Consider the following 24,937-nt stretch of genomic DNA (forward strand, 5'->3'; position numbering starts at 1 on the left):
GAAACTCTACGCTCTGCCTTCACTCTCCCACCCTTATTTATGCTGTAGGAGCTGTCTCGGAGGGGAAAAGGTAAGTTCTAGGTTCAAAACAGTTTAAATTTCTGAACACAGGCCTAATCAGTCAAAAGAGAGAGACCCTCAGCGCAGGCAGGACTACAGATCCTGGAAAGGGAAGGTGTTCCTGCCTTCCAGGATGGGCTTTAAGGTCCCTTCCGACCCAAATGATTCTATGACGATCCTGCAGCTTCTTGCGCAAACTCTCCCTGCCCTCAGGCCCTGGAGACAGACACTGCACACACCGAGTTCAGTTTTCTTTTGGAAACTCCAGCTGACCAAAGGAATCGCCCTGCAATGACTTGAAAAATCCTGTGGTCTGACCAGGATCTGAGGGTTCTGCCTACGCTCCAGAGCTCTTCCAGCCGAGGGCGGGTTTCAGTGTTCCACGGGGTACACGCTACAGACGGGAATATCTACATCCAGCAAACTAGAACTAAATTCACACTAGAAACAGACAACGAACTAGCGCAAGCAGTTGTAAAACCAGAATTGAAAGGGCTGGGTTTTCCTTTAAATACTCGAGTTTAAAAAAAAGTGACCTAAAACAAGATTAAAAAAACCCAAAATAAAACAACAAAAGCAAAAGTCCCTTTTAAAAGCAAATCAAATATTTGCAGCTTCACTTCTTATTCTGGTAATAAAAATACTGTCTAGAAACAAAAATTAGCATTTTTAACGTAATGCTACCTTTCAAAATGTAAACAATATACAAAATGCTTATGTTAAACAAAGTTACATACCTGGTAATACATCGTTAAGTGAGAGAATTGCATTTAATTAATACACACAGCATGGCAACTCGACAGAAGTGGCAGAACTGGGGAAGTGCTAATGTGAACAGAGTTTACGGGGCTTCTCGTAACCCTTGAGCCAGAGGCAGCCAATTTAATTCCAGCAGGAGTTTGGAGTGGAATAAGAAAAGAGAGCTGAGCTGCTCTAAGCCCTTAACGGCACGACTTCTTAAAAGACTGCTGCAGGGACATTTTCATTTCATTCCTGTTCATGAAACTCAGGGAATGAGACTTTGCTCTGAGCTCTGCGAGTGTCTCGTTGCAGGATGCCTGCGGTTCACCAATTCCCTTTCTCTCCTCCTCCCCCATTTTTCTCTTCTTTCAAATACGCAATTTTAAGGTAAACCGCCTAAAAGATCCGAGCTAGTTTCGCAAAAGGAGAATGGCAAACTTACCAGGCCAAAGTTGCGGATTCAATACAGATTTTTAACAACTGTCAAGAATAAAAAGTGACTGGTGTTTAATTTTGAATTGACAGTAAACGTAAGTGCTTATTGTTTAAGAGAAAAGCATCATTTAAGAGAAAACTATCATTTAAGAGAAAACTGACATAACACTCACAAAATGAAGCTGATGATACCCTCCAAGTCCTCCCTTTTTTTACAGTATCCTCACAGCTGCATCTGTTTTGTGGCTTTTCCTGCGACACGCCTTAAGACACGCAACTCCCCAACCTCCCAGACGCGGTGCGTTACCCCGCATTACGCAGGGACTGGACTGCAGCGGCAGAAGGAATCTGTCCCCAGTCAAAGGGAATGACCCATGAATGAATAAAAAGATTCGTTATGACCCCTAATACTAATTTTTGATTTCTTCAAGACTATTTACAGTGCACTCTCGTGGGCTGAGGCTTTAGCCCCCTTTTGTCCCCTTTGAAGTTGAGACCTGTGGGATTCACATCACAAATGTGGGTATGAACATCAAAAAACCCCAAGCCCACATTCTGAATCCAGACCAGAGCTAGCATTAGTCTAGGGGAATTATCGGGATGTGATGAGCACCAGTTATCTTTCAAAAGGACCAAATTCCACACAGCGAACTGTAGCACGCGTTACAGCACAGGACAGACATTCGAAACAGCTTATTCCCGAAACAAAGGCATATGTGAAAACAGTTTCAAGGCAGATAAGCAACATGTTTCAACTGCAAGAGGTTTGTTCGAAACACTAAATCCTGCTGAGAAAGAAAAAGAACATTAAAAAAAGAACCGAAGGATCCGTAACCGTTGTGCAGCAGAGCTAACAAAACCCAAAGCAAGTCTGACAAGCTTGACTGTGAAAAATATTACAAGCGTTCCAGAGACAGAACAGGACGTTATTCAATCACGCGTATCAGTTCCAAATCCTTAAGGGGGGGGAAAATAATCTGATGCGAATGTTCAACCACTTCCACTCCTCGGCTGTCGCTCTAGAGAGGGGTTTGGAGCAGAGAAGAGTAAAAATAATCATGGCTCAAGTCCCGAGTCCTCTTGAGCAGTGGAACTTGCTCCACAGTCACAGCTCCCAGCACTCCCCACTGGTAGCGAGTCCAATGCCTTCGTGTGCAAGTCACATTGCCATGGAAAAACCAAACCAACGAACCAAAGAACCTCTGTCAGGACACAAATTCAAGTACCTGTTGCAGATCGGGCGAGTAAGGAAGACTGAACATTAGCTAGATTAACACTGGCAGAACCATGATGAGAAGCTCTAATCTAAGAGAGACGGCAATTCCTGACCGAGGCATGACAGGGAAACGTTCCGGATAGTCGCTACTATCCCGTATCTACAAATACAAAAAGCCTTTTTTACCTCTTTTATGAAATCTTCATAGCTGGCCAATTTAAAACACAATGGCTCCGAGCATGTTATTGTCTGAGGTTGTTCAATGCTTCTACCACTTCTCACACTGTATTTTTAGGCTCTAGGAGTTACACCTTTTTAAGCAATCATCTTTGGTAGATGTTCATTCCCCTTGTCTTTCTTGTAAATCAAGTGCAGTTACAAAAGAAAAAAAAAAAAGTTTTTATTACTTAAATTAACCAAAAAATATAAAGTGTCCCAGTCTGAATTTACCTAAAGTTCAGCGACTCCTCCTTATCAGAGTAATATTTTCCGTCCTTGAAATGATGAGCTATTTTCCTTCCAATTCCTACCAAGAGGGAAATAAAAGGGTTTGTATGTCTTTCTGGTTAAAGACAGTCCAATAAAAAAACAAAAGTAGGTGTTTGTGGAATCAGGCACTGCTTTGCTGCCACTGAACATGATCTAGAGCAACCCCTTTCATACAGTGCCACGTATCACATCCCTACGGGATTCTCTGGATCAGAGAGGAGAAAACGTCATTAGAAAGAGCAGTGCTGAAACAATGCACTTTTCTTGGTTTTAAAAAGCCCTCAAATCTATGTCTGGGCACTTCTGTAACATAAAAACCCACTTTTCCACCTGGGTCAAGTGGACTGTTGGAGGGTGCACCTAGAATTAGTTTTTTAAGTCACGCAGTGCCATACACTCACTCTTGCACACGCGCGCACACACACACGCACACCCCACATGCTGCTACAGTGTCTGTTTTAGTGTCACAGGCTGCGTTCTCTGTTTGGAAGTAGCCCCTCTTCTCTTCGTTTCTTGCTGAAGGCTGAAGACAACTATGTCAGGATATTGGAGATAAATTCGTTGAAGCGTTTAGAGTACTGCTCAGGGTTCACGGTGGAGATCTCTGCCCCAGCCTGCAAGGCAGAGAGGAGAGAAGTCACAACACAGGCAGTGATCATAAAACATCTCTCCTGGGCAAGACCCATCACAACTTGCTAGTTCTAGGGAGAAACAACATTTGGAAAGGTCTAGAGAGATCCCAAAGGATTTTAGCTCCAGCTGGATCTTCTGCAGACCAGCAAGTCAAAACATTGGATTTGTTCCCTCATGGTTTAGAGGAGATTTGAAACAAGCATGAAAAACTTCCTGTCCTGCTAACCTGGGCTTTCTTTGAGCCCTCTTGGGAAGATCAGGATTGGTGCCAGGGAACAGGCGGACCCCAGAAAGGGGCACGGTGGTACGTCTCCCTGCAGCCAATCCATTCCTACTCTGTGAGGCCACTGGTGCCACATCAGAGAAATGGAGCACGTCCCAAACTGGGATGTAAACCCAAGTCATCTCCAATCACCCAGAGGGAAACCCTTTCCAAGGCAGTCTTGAGGAGACAGTAAGTGAGGAAAAAGCTGTTCTTGGGCAAGGGATTACAGAAGAATTTCCATACTGATAGAAAAACCAGTGTCAGAAAACATCACACACACGGACGCAGGCATGCAAGCAAAGCCCCAAAGCCCACTCTCCCTGCAGGCGGCAGACTGCTTACCCCATGTTTCACTGTTTTGGCAGCATGTGCAGCTTTCTTCTTCGCATCGTATGGTGTAAGAATGTCTATAATAGCCATGAAGTACACTTCCTTCTTGGGGGCACCTAGCAAGGCAAGAGAGTCGCTAGCACACCCCGAGCTGTGAGCAAAGCCCAGCAGCATCCCCCTCTTTAAGAAACACACGGCAGATCTGTTTTGATGCAACGAGCAGAGAAAGCAAGGCAGCTGAAGGCTGCAGAGGTCAGAGAATGACAGGAAACAGCACAACAGAGGCCTACGTGCTTTCCAAACACAGCTTTACACTCCAAGTATCACTTCTACCCATTCCAGCTCGCAGCATCCACAACAGACTGTACAGCAATGAAGGGGATGTTCAGCAGGTTCTCTCTCTCTCTGAACAGTCCTCCTACTCCTTTAGTCCAGCCAGACCACAGGACACCTCCTCTGCCCTCCAGACCTCCTTCAGAGCAATATTCCACGATACTCACTTTCGTGGCTTTTCATCGCGTAGACATCAACAGAAGGATCGAACTCTCCTGGCCCAAAGAAGCGAGGGTAGTTGAGGAGGTTCCCGGGGCTGTCGGGGGGCGTGCCGTAGGAGGAAATGGGGTTGCCTCCGAGACCATCGTTCTCACACTCTTCATCCTCTGCCCGATCCTCCACTTCCATCTCTTCCTGCTCTGCTCGGTCAACATCGTGGATCCCAACCAGCAAGCTGTAGTCCATAATCTTCAGCTGAGCTAAAAACTGAGAGAAAGAGATGAGTGAGAACAGCAGCAGCAGCATGGGATCAGAAATCCTTAAGTCCTACCCTGCTAATATCTCCCTGAAAGGGCTGTAGTGAGAGCTAAACACTTACTAGACTCCAGAGATCTACACTCGAGTTCATGTGTCCACTGCTATCAGCATAACCCGGACTGTAATTGCTGACTGACTCAGGAAAGACTTGCTTTTCAGTCCCTGCTGCACCCCTTGGGCCAGAGGCCACAATGAGAAACCAGTGATGGGAGACAGAGTAAAAGCTGTCCCCAAGGAAACTCTACCTCCACATCCCGCTTCAGCTTTTCAAGGAAGTTCTTTTTACTCTCTTCTCCAACATGCAGCTTCTGACCTTCATTCAAGAAGTCGTTGTCCTTGAACGTCGGCAGATCCTTGGCCTGCAATGAGAAGCCCGTGTCAAATTCCCCAAAGCCCTGCTCCCCGGGGAGGGCTGGCACACTGATCCGTGAGAGATAAGGACAGCGGCTGGGCAGAGAATGATCCAGCGCGGGGCTGCACCAGGATCTTCTGCTTGTTTATAAGGTGAAGTGGCTCATTCTGTCCACTGAGTACGAAACCGGCATCAGGCAGAGCACAGTATTTGCCAGTGAAACCATATGATGAACTACACCTCATGGGGAACCGAAGGGAGATGCAGAGCACAACTCAACTTTAAAGACTGCCAGGAAGATATATTGCAGGCTGAAAGCCTGGCAGCCAGGCTCCTGCCAGAGATGGTCCACCCAGCTCCCAGAATAGAAAAGAAATGCATTTTGTTGGCTTCTGACCGGGGGGAAGCGGTAAAGGCTTGAAAAAAAATGCTCCTCTCCCTAAAGACTTCAGGGAAAAATTAAAACCACTGCTTTTTGAGCAACTGGCTTGCAGCAGGCCCTGAGGATTTCTCAGGGATACAGAAGAACACACAAGTCCTTTGTGCAATGGGGAATTAAACTGTTTTGTTCTTAGAATGATATATGACTGTGTGGTGGCTTTATATAGATCTAATAGGAATGGTCTGAGACAAATTGCATAAGCAGAAAAAGCTGGAGAGTAAACAGCCATTAAGCCAGGGACGCTTGGGCACGATGCAGCCGTGCCTCGACGCCAGAGCGCTCCGTGTAAATGGGAATTCCTTGGCTCATGCCAGAGATCTAATTTTAGGGCAGGATGGAGCAGACTTACTCTGCAGTCCCAAGCCTGAAAATCCCCACGTGCATGGGCAAATCACGCAGTACTGTGAGTTACTGCTGTGACTTCAACAGGAGTTTTCACGGCAGCATAATTTCGAGTTCCTAAATTCCTCTAAAGGCATCAGAAACCAAACTTACAAATATGGTGAGATATGCCAAGAACCTGAGAGGAGCTGGTCTGGTTTACAAAAGCCTCTGACGCAAAAGCCAACTGCTGACCTGACTCAGCTTGGCACACAGGGAGCACTACGAAGAAATCCTTCCACACAAAGACTCCACTGCACTACTGTGGGGTTCAGTACTTGTGGGATTGTCCCCCAAGAAGTTGCTCCCCCCCCCGGTACTATCAAGATAACAGAGAAGGGCAGGGCAGCACCAGATCTGCACCACTTCATCCTGAGTAGTTACTGGGCACAGCCTGAAAGGTGGGACAGAAACAGGTTATCAGTCAGGGCATGTTTAACATCCCCTGCTCAAAATCCCTTTGGAAAAAGGAAGCCACTTAGATCCCATCTGATTCCAACCACTAGGAGGAAGGAAAAGCTGGCTGGGGACGGTCCATACCTTCTCTTTATCGCTTGCTTCCCTGGATACTGTTGAGCCCTGATAAAAGAATAAAGAAAAGAGCACTGCTGGGCTGTGTGTCATATTCTTCAAGAATTCAGAGACACCATTTAATCCCTCCATGCAGAGAAATAATGAAAGCATTGACACTATCAGTGCTCAATCCCTTTTTCATGCCTGAGACGGACTTACAGACCTCCCCAGTGTAGCACAGGCTGCTCGGGATAGGCGGATGCCCCACCCAGACCCCCCCACCCCGGACCCAATCCCCTGAACAAAAAGCAAAGCCCAGGGCCTTGCCAAGTAGGTGTCCAACTCCCACCCTCTTGGCAAAGGAGCTCATGACTGCCGTCCAAACCCTCACCTTCAGGTCATATTTTCGGTGCACAGTCAGCCTGTGACTAAACACGTTCCTGGTAACCACCATGTAGGTTTCCACCCCGTCCACGGTGAGCCGGTACATGCCCAGGAACTGGGGCAGGAGGGTGTTCCCGTGACACTCCACAATGAACTGGAGGAAGGGAAGGACAGAAAGATGGCACTGTCACACAATACCCATCTCTGACAGAACACAAGCTCAGCAAGAAGGTGATAGCGAAGCCTCCGGTTCCAGCCACTTGACATCAATGCAAAAGGAAAGGAGGCTTGCAAATGCCTCCTGGTGTCTCAAGAAAAACAAGTTAAGGTATTGTAAGAATCTTCCAGCCCTGAGCTGAGACAGAGCATCCCACTGTGTGTGCACATCCAGCCTGCTGTAACGGGCTCAGCGTGCACGTCTGTCACCCAGCCACAGCGTGGCAAGCCTGCTCTCGGCACTGGCCAACTCCTTCTTGTGGTTATGTGAGTGTGTCTGAAAACAAAGAGCAGATGGACTGGCAGATAACCTGGACCAGGGTGGAATATTTCCAGCTGACCCACTTTGCCCTTCCCCGTCCCCCCCCTTTCCCTGCTGCATGGAACCATCTCCTCTCTGGTTCTCCTGGAAAGTCTGACTCAAAGGACTGAATGAGGAGGACATTTACAGATCTCAGGTACCAACAATCCATAATTCATTGATGTAAGGAGCAGGGTGAGCTGTGAAGGGGCTCAGCACTGTGAAGAAGCAGGCAGCTGTGTTACAATTGGCTCTCTCCTTCCAGTACCTAGAGAGGGCTACAGGAAAGTTGGGGAGGGGCCCTTGATCAGGGAGTACACATACAGGACGAGGGGAATGGTTTTCAGCTGAAAAGAGGAGAAATTGAGATGAGATCTTAGGAAGAAATGTTTTGCTGTGAGGGTGGGGAGGCCCTGGCCCAGGTTGCCCAGAGAAGTGATGGCTGCCCCATCCCTGGAAGCGTTCAAGGCCAGGCTGGTGCTTGGAGCAACCGGATCCAGTGGTGTCCCTGCCCATGTCAGGAGAGTTGGAACCGGATGGGCTTTAACCAACCCAAACCATTCCATGATTCTGTGATTCAGATGCTAAGGAACACTGTTCTCTATTGCAAAAGCTCTTTGCAAGCTCTACCAGGTTGCACACTGTGAATCCGAGCTCTTAGCAAACCACAAGATGCTCCCCAAGGCGTTTGCCACCTCCCCTCCCAGGGTTCCAGACTCACCGTACCTGATGGTACTTCTTTAAGATGTTGTGCATCTCTGCTACGTCCTCACTCGACACTGCCTTAATGACAAACCTCCTGTCATAGGTGGTGAGGAACCGGGCCCCGCATCGGCCCTGGCTGTCGCTGTTCACCGGGGCGCTTCGTGTCACTGAGTTCTGAGGGAATCAGAGTAAAAAAAATGAGGAGGAGAGGCAGAAGCTGCCACCTCCCTGGAGAAGAGAGTCTTGGAAAGCAGATGAGACATGGATGACCAGGGCCAGCTCCACAACCTGGCTCTGGAATGACAGACACCCCAGGGACTTTGTGCTCCATCTCTGTAACCACGACAGCATCCTGACCAAGTTTCAGAGCATATTTGCAAACACACACCAACCTGGACCATTACTAAAAGCATCTTTGAGTGTTCTGCGCTATGGAGGTGAACCCACTCGTTTACAAGTCTGGACATGGAGATTAGAGCTTTCATCTGGGCCTTCTATTTGTTTGTGTGCTTTACTCCAACACCTGGTATTCATTTATTAACTCATTAACTAATGAGCAGCATACACAGGCCATGACTTCCTAGCATTTTCTCATCGAAATCTAAGAACTGCCAGGGTATTTCCAAGATTTAAGGAAAACCAGAACAAAATGAATGAAAAAGGCCTGCCTTCCTTTCCACCAAAACACAGCCTAAACTGGCAAAAGTCTCATTGTCTGGGAATTCTTTACAAGTGACCCTGAGGCTAAAAGTCACGCTCACCCTCTGCTACTCTTACAATTGGACAAAAAAGACAGGGAGTATAAATAGCTTTGGTTGTTCTTCCGACAACCAGCAGCATCTGTCTTTTTCTCCCTCTCTCACCTTAGCAACCAAACATTGCCGTAAGACTCATCCCACCGTTAGAGCCGCTGCTCTCCACGCCTTCCAGACTAACCTAAGCAGGTCACCAGTTTTTGGCTTGTTTCCTCCATCACTGCCCGGCAACCACCTTCCAATTCCACCACCCCAATCGCCAGGGTCTGCTCAGAAGCCATTTTGTCACCCAGCAGCACAGGCTCTCGTTTATCATTTCTCTGCCGCTGGCACAAGCGCACAGCAAGAGTTGCGCTCTGAAACACTCTGATGCTGATGCCTGGCTAGTGGTTTCTGGCTCAAGATGTGGCTTTCAGGGTTTCAGGGCTAGACAATGCGTTTCATGGTTTAATTTTTAGCCGTTCTCTCCTTCCCTCCGCTCTCTGAAAAGCAGACAGCAGAGGGAGCCTGCTCTTCTGCAGACGCAGACATGCAGCGAGCAGAACCTGCTGTAAAAGAGGGATTTACCATGTCACATTGCAAGTGAGCTGAGACGTTTCCCTTCAGAACGAAACGTTTAAAGCTTTTAAAACTTTAATGAAGCAGGGGAAAAACTACGCTCCGGCCAATGGCTTTAGAAACCATCAGGAAAATAAAGAGAAACAAAAAACATCCCTTGTTTCTGGCTGATATTTGCAAATAAGTCTTTGCTACACGGTTTAATCACCCCCCCACCTCCAAAGGACAGAGCTTTTCTTCCAGAGGAGATGGGAAACAGAAATCGTGACCACATATGGACATCACCAAATTCACAGCTCTTCGGTTTACTTTGTTCCTTTCCTGTTACTCCCACCTCTTCCACAGTCCAGGTGTTTTATTTATCATCCTGGCTTGATTCCCACTCAAGCCATCACATTTCATCCACCTGAATTTAGCTCAATGAAAGTTTTCTGCTGTCTGTTCTAGCTGGACACTTTCAAAGAGCCAAACTGTTCTAGTCCAGAGAAGGCAGAAGTAAATCCTTCATGGTAACAGACTTCAGAGCAGCCTTCCAGTCCTGAAAGGGGCTCCAGGAAAGCTGGGGAGGGGCTCTGGATCAAGGAGTACAGGGAAAGGACGAGGGGGAATGGTTTTCAGCTGAAAGAGGGGAGATTGAGATGAGATCGAGATGAGATCTTGGGAAGAAATGTTTTGCTGTGAGGGTGGGGAGGCCCTGGCCCAGGTTGCCCAGAGCAGTGGTGGCTGCCCCATCCCTGGAGGGGTTCAAGGCCAGGTTGGATGGAACCTGAAGCCCCTGATCCAGTGGGAGGGTGGAACTGGGTGGGCTTTGAGGTCCCTTCAGCTCAAACTATTCCATGGTTCTATGGACTTCACTGCAAGTGTGTCGAAGGGTATGGAGGAAGCCAGCAGGCAAAGTAACTCCCTGGCACAGCCAGGCAAGGAGCTGCTGGCAAAGTAGCCTCCTCAAGAGCCGTATGAATCCTGGCACGAGCTATTGTCCATAGACCAGGAGACAACGGCATTACTCCTCCTGACAAAGCACCGCTACTGCTGAAGAACAAGCCTGGCAGCAGGAGGGACAAAATACAATTAATAAGCATGGACCGAGCAGCCATGTCTGGAAAATAAGAGAGCTCTTCCATCACAAGCAAAGAGATCTGTGTGTGCGACTCGTGGCTTGCAGGTAATTAGATGGCACTGAGCACACACAGGCATGAAGAACAGCATCTCCTTCTCGCGCTGCCCAGTTCTATCGCCAGCAGTGGATGGGCACGCGTCCAGATCGGAGCTGCCACATTTACTTTTGCTCCTGGGGATGGCCAGCCCCTCACAGAAGGAAAGCAAAGACAACTGTCAGTTCTGCTTGAAAAACGTGTCTCACATTGAGCAAACGCCCTCAGAGCGCCCAGCAAACCGGAGAACAGGCAGAGAGGAGGATGGGTCCTCACAGCCCGCAGAGAGGCAAGCGAGACACAAAGAAACAAAAATCACTGATGCTGGTTATCCTCCAAGGTCATCCCTTCTCACACAGGGACCAATGTGCTCCCCTGGGAACACAGGGGAGAGGATGGGACGCAGGTGCTAGACATCTGCTCCTTGCCCTGAACCACACGAGGTGAGAAATCAGATCAAGCAAATCCAGCATCTCACCAGCGCAAGGGACCACGCAGCTGAAGGAAGAGAACAGATCTCTTATATTAACCCTGAAACAGGGTGAGATCAGGCAATAATACAGATATCATCAAAGAGAATTGTGACACACCTGGAGAGGGCACAAACACAGACATATGTGCACATGGGTGCACACACGCTCCACCAGAAGGAAGGACTTTGGTGGGATCAGCAGGAACAGCTCCGCCTCCATCTCCTCTCCACATAACACCAGCAGAGCAGGAAGCACGGCTGGGGTCGCACGTGAAGTGAAAAAGAGAGAGAACAGGGAGCCTGCACCGCTCACTCACCACTCCAGCACCAATGTGCCTCTCTGGGCTGGTGGATTCCAGGGAGGAATTTAGTTGAAGCTCTCGACCAGTTGGTGCTGGCGCATTGCCAGCCTTTATCAACTGCAGCACAGTGCCAACGATACTGGGTTTAATTGCCTAACACTCAGCCTGCCAAAGGCCACGCCGCTATCAAAGCCACCCTCTTTTTTCTGCACTGGCTTTCCCCTCACTGAAGAGGTCTCGAAGCAGAGATTGCTACTACACATCTCCTGCGTGCCTGAGACTAAGGGCCAAGCGTGGAAGGGTGGTCCTGCTGCAGCAGCATGAGTTAGAACATCACTATCACTGGATTTAAGCCCAGTGGCATTAACACAAGAAAATATCTCTCCCCTCCAAGACAACCCGAGCCTCTGGCCTTAGGGGATGCATCCCACCTTGCTAAACCCAATTCAACAGCAACCAACGCTTGGCATACAGGCTCAGTTAAAGCAGCACCTGAATCTGTAAAAACACGACAGACTCATTTTCCTTGCAGATGTTCCACACTAGATCATTGTTATCCTCCAGCTCCTGCCTGTCTGCAGCCATCTGCTGCCTCTTATTTCATGCCCAGACTGTGAGCTCTCCAGAGCAGGGACCATCTTTTCATTCTGCAATTGCCCAGTGCTTGGCACAGCAAGACCTGCTCCATCACTGTGGGCCCTGAGGGTTACAGTGAAACCATTTAAATCATGATTATAAACCCATAAAACCCGACCACACAAGAATGTCGATATCCTTTGTCTGCCAGCTTGGTTATTCGGTCCTAGGGAAAGCTGTTAGGAGGGAGAGAAGAGATGGTACCTGGTAGTCTTGATCGTCGATCCCAAATCTTTCTCGGAGGTTTCGGAACACCAGTGGACAATACTCCTTAAATTTAAAGCGACTTGGCAGGTTTTCCCTAGGGCAAAGCACAACAGATATTCTTATACAATGATCGGCTTGTAAAATCAAACCCGACTCTTCTCCCACTTCACTGCTAACACCCCAGAATAACTGAGCTCCTTCCTACCTATGAGGGCCCTATTCTGCAAGTATTTACCCCCATCAGGGCAATTCATTTCTTTGGATGCCTACAGAAGTCATCTGCTCATAGAAAAAAGCTTGCAGGATGCAGTTTTTGACTAAAAGGCTCTCAAGATGAGGAAGAGCAATCTCCCCTGCCACAGGCACAAATTTGACAGAGTCATTCCTCTCTTTCCTCCTCCTTTGTTGCTTTGTTCCGTTCAGTAACACAGCTGCCCCTGCAACACACTGTCACTGGTTAAGACGAAAAGCTGAAGGAATAGGGGGGGTCTGATTTAAGATCAGATCACTTGTGCATCAAAAGAAAGGTTAACACACGACAAAGCATCTCACCCAGAACGCAAAGGGAAGGGGGTGAATCATCTCCAGCCTGGCCCCAGCGTTACAGGGTGTGCTTTGCTGCGAGGCCCCACCAGCTGGCAGTGTGACCTCCCCAGAGCACAGGTGAGCAGATAGATAACGCTCCCTGTTACTGAGGGACGCTGCATCTACTCCCTATCGCAGCTCTTATTCCACACACAGAGGATGATCCTGCTTGGACCATCGGTCCTGGTCTCTCCTCTCAAGTAACAAGGGATAGGACAAGAGGAAATGGCCTCTAGCTGTTCCAGGGGAGGTTTAGATCGGATACTAGGAAAAATGTCTCCACTGACAGAGCTTTGAAGCACTGGCAAAGGTTGCCCTGGAAAGCGGTGGAGTCTCCATTCCTGGAGCGGTTCAAAGAGAACACAGACATGGCACTTTGGGGCATGGTTTAGTAGGCATGGTGGGGTTGTGCTGATGGTTGGACTGGGCTTAGAGGTCTCTCCCAATCTTAATGATTCTATCTCTTCTCATCACTCAAAGGACATTAAGCAAACCATGAGACAGCATCTCAGTGACAGACAGAGCCGTCCCTGCCCTGCTGAGTGGTCCAGGCAGGGCACAGGCTCAGGGCACGTGTCCAGCCATACCAGATCCTCTTGGCATTACCACAGGGAACAACCCCAAATGTCTTCAACATGCCAGTTTCCCCACAGCAAAGAGCTCTAATTACAGACAAACTTGTTGGGAAGCAGTTACTTACTTGTTGAATAAATGATTGTCCACCTTAATCTTACTGTAGGCTTTAAAGTCGTCAGGCATTAACATGACAGGGACAGGAACATTGCTGAGTTCATTGATCTAAAAGAGAAAGGAAAGGGAGATTCAAAACCCAAGTTCCACAGCCCAGCAATTACTGTCAATGGACTTAGGAGGATGCCAAACACCCCAGAAGCTGGTTTTGAAGCAATATAACCCATCAGACTCCCAGAGCGACTTGTTGTGCTGAAGTGACCTGGAGAACAGTGGTTACAAGGCACAGAAACGTCTCATTCGATTGTGTGGTGAGTGTGCCCAAGCCGGCCTCGGTACTTTCATCTGCTCACCTTCCACTGATCACCCAGGACACAGCTTAGAACCGAGACAAACCTACAGACCAATAAATAACAGGTTTTATGTTATAGATAAACCACCTTTGCCTTTATTCCTTAACTAATTCTCATCATTGCAAATCACAGTGACCAAAGCCTTTGCCGTGCCCAGCCCGACCAGACTCTGGGCAGTGTTGGCGCAGCGCAGCTCCCCTGTGGATGCTGTTTCTATGCTCGCTGCCTCTTGTTGCTCTTATCCTACCTTCTCTGAAGGGATGAGTCACTCCACTAGATTGTTGTTGCTCCTTAGTCATGTGCGGCAGCCACAGGAACAGAGGGAAGCAGAAGAATGAACGTTCAGCTACTATTGTGCAGGCAGCCTCGTGCTACAGCACTCAGCAGCGAAAGCATCAATAAAACTTTGCCTCTGGACTCTGTCTAGCTGCGCTGCTCCAGACAAGCCCGCGCACTGACAGGCATGTGCCAGCGTTCAAGAGTGGGTCAAGAGGCAGCACGTTTCCAAGCTGCCTTTTCTGAGGGTGGCCCCGGCATCACCCATTCACACAGACTTCCCAGGGATCACAGAAGTCCCATCTAACTGAGCTGCTATTAACACACTGGATTTAGGAAGCAATTTCATTACAACTCCATTCCTGTGATTCCTGTGCCAAGCAGGTAATGCCAGAGAGCAGCAGACAACGCTGGCAACAGCAGGGTTTGGCTACGAGTCAGGCCTGGGTTCTGTTCCCAACACCAAAACCTCAGGCAGGTCAAGCGACTCCCAGCACGCCTGGAAAGCACACAGTGTTTCCCTGCTGACCAGGAAGGGGCTCCAAGCCACCTGGCTAAGGAAAAGGACTCCAGTTCTGGGATTCCCCACTCCTTGCGTGCCACAGGACACACAATCCCATCCAAAGACCTGCTGCCACATCTCCAAAGAGGCAGAGATGAAAGGAAGCGTGAGGGAGCCGTCCCGCAGCAGGATGTGTGGTACAGCTCAACTCTGCAAGGACCAGGGAGGTTTCAGCTCCGCAGCGAGCTGTCTAATTATATGAGCAAGCCTTTGATGAAGTAAGTATTTTTCACATCCCTTTTCCGTCATTCCCAATGAAAATCAGACCAGATTTAACAAACGTCAGACTGGGAAGACAGACACGTACATGCTGCGAAGAGAAAAGATGGCTATTTTCAGAGACAGTCATCCCACACAACAGATAAGCGGAAAGTAAACTGGCCAACGCTCCGTTAAGAGCAGAGATGCTACTCTTTGAAGCCCTGCCCAGTATTTACTTTCAAGCAGCACCAAGGAGCATTAAGCGCTCCCATGAAGTGTTCTGGGATGTACAGAGAATGCCGCACAGACAAATGAATTAATAATATCATACGCCTCCCGTCATTTGTAATCACAATGGAGCAGGGAAGGCAACACCCACCAGTGCAAGCTAAAGGCTCGATCCTGCACCGAGTCACTCCTCGAGCCGCAACTTAGAAGGGAAGAAAGGCAAGGACTGCAGGCAAGAAAGGGATCTCCCAGATCACGGAATGGTTTGGATTGGAAGGGACCTCAAAGCCTATCCAGTTCCACCCCCTGCCATGGGCAGGGACACCTCCCACTGGATCCGGTTGCTCCAAGCCCCATCCAACCTGGCCTGGAACCCCTCCAGGGATGGGGCAGCCACCACTGCTCTGGGCAACCTGGGCCAGGGCCTCCCCACCCTCACAGCAAAACATTTCTTCCTAAGAACTCATCTCAATCTCCCCTCTTTCAGACGAAAACCATTCCCCTACCCATCCTATCCCTACAATCCCTGACAAAGAGTCTCTCCCCAGCTTTCCTGGAGCCCCTTTCAGTGCTGGGAAGCTGCTCTAAGGTCTGCCTGGAGCCTTCTCTTCTCCAGGCTGAACCATCCCAATTCTCTCCGCCCGTCCTCGAATGGAAGGTGTGCCAGCCACTGCCCGCAGCTGTACCAGAGAGCCCCATGCAGCGATTTCCCCTCTGGGTGAAAACAGTGGGGAGAAGCGCTGCCTCCAGCCACTAATTACGGCTGTCTAACAGGAGGGGAAGCCTGGCAGCACAGCTCCACAGACACGCCTGTTCTCAGCCCCCTTCTCGGCGGCGGGTAAGGCACAAACACGTTATTATCAGCTTGTTCCAGAGCGGAGGAAGGCTGCTGACGGCTGAGAGGGAACAGCGATTTGGAGATCGTCTCCTCCCTGCCAGAAATTCAGACAGAAATGTTAGCAAAGTGAGATGTCAAGACGTCTCTGGATGCCCTCATTTCTGCCAAAGCAGGAACCTCAAAGCAGTGTTGTACCTGTTGCAAGTCTCCTGACTGGCAGAAACAGAGCGCCAGGATACCTCATCTCATTTAAAATATGGCCCCACTCTTCCCAAGATAAAACAGCCTGACAACAACCAAAAAAATCCCTCCTGCAGAAGCCTTTCCCCTCTTCCAGCTGCATACAGCACAGCTTTCTGGATTTTTCGGGATTCTGGAGGAGACAGGGAGAAGGCAGTGCTCGTGCTGGGGACTGGAATCACTGCTGAGAAGCAGGTTTCAGTCCCAGCACTGCTAGCCCACCCTCCACCACACACGACAGCTTTCAGTCAGATGGCAACTGGGCCTTTGCTCCTGACACCAGTCTGAAAGCAAATATGGGTTTGGTTTGGGTGGCTTTGTTGTTGTTGTTTTAATTTGTTTGGTTTTTAAACAAGAGGGAGGCGCACAGCTACTCCCACAGTAACTCCCGTGTTTGACACTTTCCTCGGGATGCCAAAGGAATGAAAGTTCCCCACAGTGCCTTGGAAAAAGGATATCCCAGACCCTCCCTTCACACAGCACAATCCTCCGCATGCAGTGCCCCTTCCTAAGGGTTATCAGGCCAGGTCTCACAGCACGGTGCCAAGCGAAACAGTAGAAGACCTTGCCCAAAGCAGACGGCACCGCTCCGGAGGGATCCTCTCCTGTGCTTATCGTGGTGGAATCTGAGCAGCCTCCCAGAGCAACGTGACTAACGCCTGGCACATGTTTGCTCTCTCGCCTTCTCCCCGGGGAGAGGCGTGTAGCAGGAGATTAAATATAGCAGAGTGTGTGTCTCTGTGTATTTATGCTACAGAAGGCAAGGTCACAGCGAGGGGTGCAGCGATGAGGTGCCCAGCAATCCCTGGCTCCCGAGGAGCCCATTCTGATGATTCTGAACCACCTGTCTCCTACAAAGAGATGCCACTCAGCTGTAGGAACTTTGCTGTACCAGGACCTGGTGGTGGCCACACGATGGACAGTGAAATCTTAGACGTGGTTCTTTGTTCTGGAAGAGGCAGGAGCAGAGGTGGAGCAGCAGTCATACACCTCGGTCCCTCACCACAGCGCTATTCCGCGCAGCACAGCCCCAGGTCCATGCTGTACAGCAATCTGTGCCTGGAGCAGTTCCACAGCTCCACTACAAAAGCTTCAGAGGTCCCCAAAGTGGAAGAAGTTAAGAGCAGCTAATTTAAAGCAGGCATCTGTCTCCAGACCCAGCACGATGCTGATTTTCTGTAAGTCCTTCAGCTTTTTAGACCTAATCTGCCTCTGAATCCTCTTGAAAATAAGCCCCTGCTTTCACACATTCCTCTGTGCAGTGGTGGCTGCCCCATCCCTGGAGGTGTTCAAGGCCAGGTTGGATGGGGCTTGGAGCAACCAGATCCAGTGGGAGGTCTCCCTGCCCATGGCAGGGGGTTTGAACTGGATGGGCTTTGAAATCCCTTCCAACTCAAACCATTCTATAATAACCCATATGCTGAGCACAAAGGAGGAATTTCTCAAGCAAAGCGAACAGCCCTGGGTTACCGGAGGCCACCCAAGTGAGAGGAGGTAAAGCAGCAATTGCCTGCTATGTCCAAACAGCCACGACCCAGCTAGCGCTACAGAGGGAAAGGCACCCAGATCCCACTGAGGGACAGACAAGCACTTGGGCAACAAAAGTAGGTGATTGAGAGCAGACCCTCACCTCTCCAAAGCTGCAGCTGCCTCCTCCTCTGCTTGCCCAGCAGCCAGAGGAACAGCAAGCTCAGCTCCACCGTCTCCAGCCCGAACCAGCAGCTCTCTCTTCACCCAGAGCAGCCCAGCCCTTCAGCTTCTGTCAGCAGATTTCAGTTTTGCCTACGCCGCTGAGATGTCTACAGCCACCCCTGTTCTTGTAGGGCTGGAAAACCCCACCTCCCTTGTTGGTTCAGCTTCTTTTTCCTGGTCACTAGAACTCCTGAGCAGTACCAGTCAGTGCGATTACGTGTTTATCAGTGGCTGATAATTTGTCTTTCCCATCAAAGCCAACTCCTTTTTCAATAAGAGACGCATCAATATTCTGTGTCATTCACGGACAGCTGTCAGAATGAAAGGGCCAGGCATAATTTGGTTTCAAAACCTGACTGTAGCCTCAAAGTGGCAATTACCATTAGTAAATTGATGGGAAAAGGCAATTTGTTTACTAACAAGATCCAGATGATGGAGCGTGTGAGTCTGCTCTCTAGGATTCTTTACAATAGGAATTTGCTCAGAAAAAAAAAAATACTTTGTTCCTCTCAAAGCTTTTCCATCAGGCATCGCATCTCAAAGAACTTCACGAGCCTTAGTTAAACTTCATAATGCTCTGGGGAAGGAGGGAAAAGACACAAAGCAAAATCACATTAACTAGCATGGAGAGAAATCCACATCTGCAGCAAAACTTTGCTGCTGCCTAACACAGAACAGCATCTGGGCAACGTTTTGAGAAAAAGATACTGTTTTCCATGAATTAGAGCATGATTAATCAGCATCCAAGCTAACAACACCCCCCTGCAATAGTATGGGAGCATGAACCTTGTAGTCAATAATTTCTATCCGTGCTCTAGGGACAGCAATGTGCTTTAAGAGGGAAGAAAGAGCATCTCCTCATGCCAGTGAACACACCTCTTCCTGAACAAAGTACTTGGAAGCCTGCTGGGAAGGATTCCCATGTCCCGGTGGAGCTGCAGCACAACGCTGTGCCTCAGGCAGAGGAATCAGTCAGTGCTACCCTGCTGCCCACCGCGGCCGTGGGACTATGGCAAATCATCTGTCCTCCCAGTCTGCTTGCAAGGAGGCAGATCCAGCGCTTCCCTTGGTTCCAGCAAAAGCTGAGGAACAGAAAGGCTAAACAAGCTACCCACGGCCACACAAGTCAGGGGCAGAGCAGGCAACTGAGCCCCATTTTCCTCGCTGAACTACGCAGGAAAACCTTTTCTCTCCAGACGCCAGAAAGGAAAAGGGCTCCTGGAATCTCTATTTTCACAAGCTAAGAAGGCTCAGAGCCCCAGTCATTAGCAGGGGTGATCACAGCCATCACCATATGCTGCGCTCTCCGGAGGTCAATTAGAGCCACAACACAGAGCCAGCGTCAGGAAGGACAAATACAGGCAGCTTTCCCTGTGCCAGCACCAATTAATAGGACTTCAACATCTGATATGTGGCAGATGCCGGCTGGAATTAACATGGCAACACCAAACCCGATGCTGCAGAGAAAGGAGAAGCATGCTGCAAATCCCAATTTTGCTATTTCACTTGAATACTAAATAGCTGTGTTTTATACTGGCTGGCACCACTCCTGAAGGTCCTGGGAGATGGGCTTCAGCCAGTAATCAGAGCCTCTGGCGCACAGGAGGCCATCTCGGGCAAGATCCACACCACCAGCAGGAGAGATCTACCCATCTGAGACTTGTTTATGGTCATCCCGTGCCCCTGCCAACATCCACAGAGCCCCAGGGATCATTTCCAGTGGAGGAACTGCCACCCAGAGGAGCATCACCATGGACCATACGAACCCTACAGCTCATTTCACCAAAAGAAACCGGAGTCACAGATCCAACAGTCCCCAGACTCGCTGGGATCCCCGTGCCTGGTACAACCAGCACCTTACAACCGTTTCTATGGTTTCCAGAGCATCACACAACACCACCGTGTGCATCTTGCTGCTCAGAACGAGATGGCTTCTCCCTTCCAGAACCATCACAACTTTCCCTCTGCCGCTGGCGAGTTCCCATGCACACGTGTCCAGCCGGAGCGTGGAGAACACGCATGGAGCCACTCGTACGTAACCAACCCCCAGGAGCTGCATCACCTCTCCCAATGCCATGACAACAGCAGCCACGAGCAAAGCTTCCCCAGGAACCGTTTCCACGTTTGCTGAATTTCACAATGTCTTACAGAAAACTCAGAAATCAAGAGTGAGTCTCCATGTCTCCACTTTCTTCCCCTCTCTGCATGAGTTGTCCCCTCCCATCCCCTCCCCCCCACGGTTTTCTAGATCAAAATTCTGCTGCTGAACTAATACCACCCACGCTTGGCCCTGTTTACACCAGCTACAGCCCCAACCCGATCCAAATTCGCTCGGCTTAAATGGCTGGGGACCACCAGGACCGCCAAGACCCAGCTCATGCTCAGAGTTGGCGTTCCAGAAAACAGATCCCGTTCTGGGTGTGTTAACATCACCATTCCTGATCCTCTCCAGACCCATCTCTGCCTGGATTCACACCAGCTGCTAACAAGCTTGTTTAAACACAAGGCAGGGCCGAGCTGCCGCCAGACTCGCTTAACGGACCCAAGGGAATTTCTTCAGTCAACAGAAATGGTGGATTGCATAAAATGGTTGTTTGTTTGATTTGTCCATGAAAAAGTTCCATCTCAAAAGCAAGTATTTCTGACAGACTCTTCCTGGCACAGCCTCGTGGTTTGTGCCGATAGCAGTTTTCTTCCCCTCCTGCTGCAGGGATCCCAAGGCAGGGCTCTACGGGCACAGTCAAGGGATTCATCCCTCCTCACACAACCCTGCTCCAGGAGCTGAACATCAACCAACCCCCATAAAAGCTTTTATACACAGTTCAAAGCTACTCCTGAACGTATTCCTCAACTGCTCAGACCCATCTGCTAGAGGCACGTAAGCAATTCCACTTCTCACATCACCAGGGCACCGACACCACCTCCGAAACACAGACCAGGCTGAGCCATTGCTCCAACACAGCCTGCCCTGCAGCACAGTCCCTTCGGCATTCCCAGGGCTCTCCCAAACAAACCAAGACCAGCAGCAGAGAGGTGGAGGAAAAGGAACCAGGAGGAATTGGCTGGGAAATCCAGGATGCCTGTCCAAGAGGGAGGAGGTCAGAGCTGAAATGTTCTCACCCCTTCCCAGCCCCTCAGGACAGCGTCCTCCTCTCTGGCAGCAATTCCTTTGTAACGTACACTCGGATACAGAACCATCAAGGAATCACAGAATCATAGAACCATTAAGGAATATAATATAACCATTAAGGAACATAATCTCACTGCTAGCTAAGCGTTCATGCAGAATTGCTGGCTTGCTTCCCTCTCCCTTCGCCCAAATACTGCACAGCCAAGTGCTCTAAAAGTTACAGGGTCCTGAACCAGCACCTAAAAATGTTCCCAGATTCCTTGTACACAGACAGCTCCCCCAAAAAAATCTCCAAAAGCCACAACCATCCCCACGAGGCCACACAAGCAACTCAGAGAATCCAATTTCCATTTCTCCAGGGCTCCCAATAGCCCCACTGATCAAAGCCTGATTAAATTCATTATCTTGCTTCCTGGGAAGGCTCTGAGCAGCACTTGGAATATCCTTTGGCTCAGAAAGGCAGTACTGTGCTGAACTACATTTGGAAGCTCTCACTCCATCAGCAGGCAAGCTAGAAACACAACTCTAATTTTTTTTTTGTGTTGTTTCTGCAAAAATTAAAGGTAAATGCCTTTTACTCTCTAAGAAACACCCGTCAAACCACCAGAGAAATAGGTGTCTGAGCCCTGAACGTGTATTAATTTAAGAAGGAATGGGGTTTCTGAATTCTTTGACCCCTGAATATTCTCCCAGAACAGCATCCAGAGAGTAAAAGCAAATCAATTCCAGTAGGAGGTTTGTGCCATCACAGATGAGGGAGAAGCTTCCAGAGGAAAATATTACGATGATCTTCAGAGCCTCCCGAGGAGGTGGAGCACAGAGCGGAGCCTTCACCAACATTTCCAAGGGACCCCTTCCCAGTTCCATCCCAAAATTTGCTCCAATCACCACCCCGAGAAACCAAGGGCGAAAGCCAGGACACACACACGGCCTGAGCTCTGGAAGCTGAAAGGAAGATGGTGACAAAGTTGGAGAGATGGGGCCAAAAGACCCCGTGATGTTTTGGGATTGAGTAGAGACACGTGTAATTGTCCCACGCAGCCAAGTGAGGAATGGGATTGTGGCTGTGGCGTGGGATCCCCTTGCTGTTACAGCTACGTTGGGATGCCCTGAGGGAGAAAACCAGGGGCTGTGACAGGGAACAGCGCTGTGGGTGTGGAGGGAGCATCCTCGTAGCCTCCAGTCCTACAGAGCTGTGCCAGGGCAACAGCAGCACAAAGGGATGGAACCCAATATGACATTATCCCTCCCCAGCCCTGGGAAAAAGAGACGTTGGCAAAGATGGGGTGCAAGAGGCAGGCAGAGGGAAGCATCCAGCAGCAGAGAAGCCTTAAAGCCACCCCAGGCATGAGGATGGCTGGGAGGCACCCCCTGAGCCGGGGGAATCCAAACTGCCTGGAGACAGGGATGTGCTGGGGAAGGAGCTCCAAGGCCAGGAGAAAGGAAGCATCAGGAACAGGGGTGGAAGGACTGCAGAGATGCTCAGCACAGGGCGGGCATCATCCAGGCTGGGAGGGCAAACCTGCAGCGGAGGGGACTCCAGGAAGGAATTGAGTTAGGGAATGGGTGCCAGGGAGAGAGAAGGTGGGAAAAGGCAGAAAGTGGGGGGTAAGGATGGAGCCTGATCTGGGTGGCGGGGTTGGGAAAAAGCACTGCCTGAAGGATTGATGGAAAGAACACAATCCTGGGGTGTAAGGGCTCACCCTGAGGGATGGAGGAAGGGGAAGGGTCCGTTTTTGGGAACAGAAGGGCACGATCTGGGGGCTGAAGGTCTGGACTGAGGGTGGGTGAGGGTCCTCCCTGGGGGAGAGCAGGGCAGGGCCTGATCCTGAGGGCAAGGGATCTGCCTGACGGAGGGTAAAACCCATTCCTGGGGACCAGCCTTGGGCTGGGGGGCAGGAAAAGGCCCCGTCTGAGGGAAAACAACGGAAAGGCCCGATCCTGGGGGGAAACAAGGGGAAAGGGCCTGATCCTGGGGCGCGAGGGGAAGGGGTCGTTCTAGCGGGGGGGGGGGGGCAAGAAACTGGGCTGAGAGAAGGAAAGGGGCTGATCTGGGGGAGAAAGGCTCTGAGCGAAGGGAGGGAGGGAGGGAGGGGAAGGGCCCGATCCTGGGGAGGGCGAGGGCTTGGGCTGGGGGGTAAGAGGGGAAGGGCCCAGTCCTGGGGTGGGAGAAGGGGAAAGGGCCCGATCCTGGGGGTGGGGGTGGGGGGGTCGGGGCCCGGTCCCGCGCTCACCGTGTGGTTCGCCCCCCACATGAGGACGCTGAGCAGCGGCTCCGAGGCCCGGAACAGCTTCACCTTCTGGCAGACGAAGTGTTTCTTCTTGGTTTTGGTTTTACTGGCGCTCAGGACGGAGCCCAGCGTGGCCCCGCCGCTCCCCGCCGCCGAACCCCCCGCGCAGTTCGAGGCCATGACGGACCCGGACCGGCAGCGGCACCGGGAACCGGACCGAGCCCCCCCCCTCAGCTACCAGCGCATGGTTCCGCCCCCGCCCCCCCCGGCTCTCCCTCCCCAATGGTACCGCCCGCCCCTGTCAGCCCCTGCCCCTTGGTCTGGTCCGGCCCGGCCCGTTCGCGTCCCCCCCTCGCGCCTGCCGCGGTGGTGCCGTCCCAGCCTTCCTCCTCCTCCCCCCCTCCCGCCCCCGCGGTGGTTTGCTCCGCCACCGCCGGCCGAGCCCGCTCCGGCCCCGCTCTGAGGAGGTGCCAAGATGGCGGAGAGCGGAGGAGGCGGGGAGTGGGAAGTACCATGTCTGCGCTGAGGGGGGAGGAACAACCGAGCAATAACTGGGATTGGAGCGATGACCGCTGTCTCGCCCCAGCCCGACCTGCGGCGAGAACGGGGAGAACCACAGCATGGCTTAGGCTGAGAGGGAACGGCGGAAAGAGCTGCGGAGAAGGCGAGTAAGAAGAGAAAGCAAGCGCCCTCCCCTCCTGCTCTTCCCGGAGATGGTCTCGCCTAGCTGGCGTGACGTCTCCGCCCAGGCCACGCCCCCTTCAGAGCGGACCAATGAGCAGCGACGCGCCTGGAATTATGAATGGGGGCTGCCGCGCGTCACCGGCGGCGGTAAAGAGCGAAGGCTGGGGGGGGCACCGGGAACCGGGGGGGAGGAACGGAGACGACGACACAGGACACACCGGAGGATGGGGATGGGACAGGGACACCAGGAACAGCAGGGAGGATACGGGGGCAACAGGAACCGGGGGGGAGGATGGCATAGGATACACTGGGAAGCAGGGAAAACGGGAACACTGAGGGAGGGAGGAGGAAAACCGGGTACTGAGGTGTCCCGGGGGGTGGGGGGAGGAACCGAGGATGGGGGGGCGGGGTAGGAACCGGGGACACCGGGAACCAGAGACATCGGGGACACAGGAAAACCGGGTGTCTGTGAGGGACCAGGAACCGGGGACAGTGTAGGGGACCAGGGACTGGGAACCAGGAACATTGGGTGGGTGAGAGGGAGGAACACCGGGAACTGGGGTGTCTGGGGGAGAACCGGGGACAGGAATTGAGGGAGTTGGGGGGAAAACCGAGGACAGCAGGAACTTGGGGAACCTGAAGGTCTGGGGGAAAACGGGGTCACCAGGGGGGCAGAACTGGGAACTGAAGAAACCCCGGGGCAGGGGGACTGGGAACCAGAGGGACCAGGAACTGGGGACACTGGGCAGGGAGAGAGGAAAGGACCAGAGATTGGGAAGGGAGGGACTGGTAATCAGGAACCAGGGACACCGAGGGAGACCAGGAACCGGAGGGGACCAGGGTCCAGGTCCCACGGCCAGACTCTCTGTG

General features: G+C 51.0%; 1 protein-coding gene across 1 annotated transcript; it reads right to left on the bottom strand.

The window, feature by feature from the left end:
- Nucleotides 1–1,369: 1,369 nt before the first annotated feature.
- PIP4K2B (phosphatidylinositol-5-phosphate 4-kinase type 2 beta) lies at nucleotides 1,370–23,631 on the bottom strand. The gene is made up of 10 exons (XM_054088313.1): nucleotides 23,387–23,631; nucleotides 13,643–13,740; nucleotides 12,355–12,451; nucleotides 8,295–8,447; nucleotides 7,059–7,205; nucleotides 6,695–6,733; nucleotides 5,225–5,338; nucleotides 4,670–4,928; nucleotides 4,182–4,285; nucleotides 1,370–3,555 (listed from the first exon to the last, which is right to left on the bottom strand). The coding sequence occupies exons 1-10, from the start codon at nucleotides 23,561–23,563 to the stop codon at nucleotides 3,475–3,477; spliced, it is 1,269 nt and encodes a 422-aa protein (XP_053944288.1). The 5' UTR covers nucleotides 23,564–23,631; the 3' UTR covers nucleotides 1,370–3,474.
- Nucleotides 23,632–24,937: the final 1,306 nt, after the last annotated feature.

The sequence above is a fragment of the Cuculus canorus genome, chromosome 25 (assembly GCF_017976375.1).
Source record: "Cuculus canorus isolate bCucCan1 chromosome 25, bCucCan1.pri, whole genome shotgun sequence".
NCBI lineage: Eukaryota > Metazoa > Chordata > Aves > Cuculiformes > Cuculidae > Cuculus > Cuculus canorus.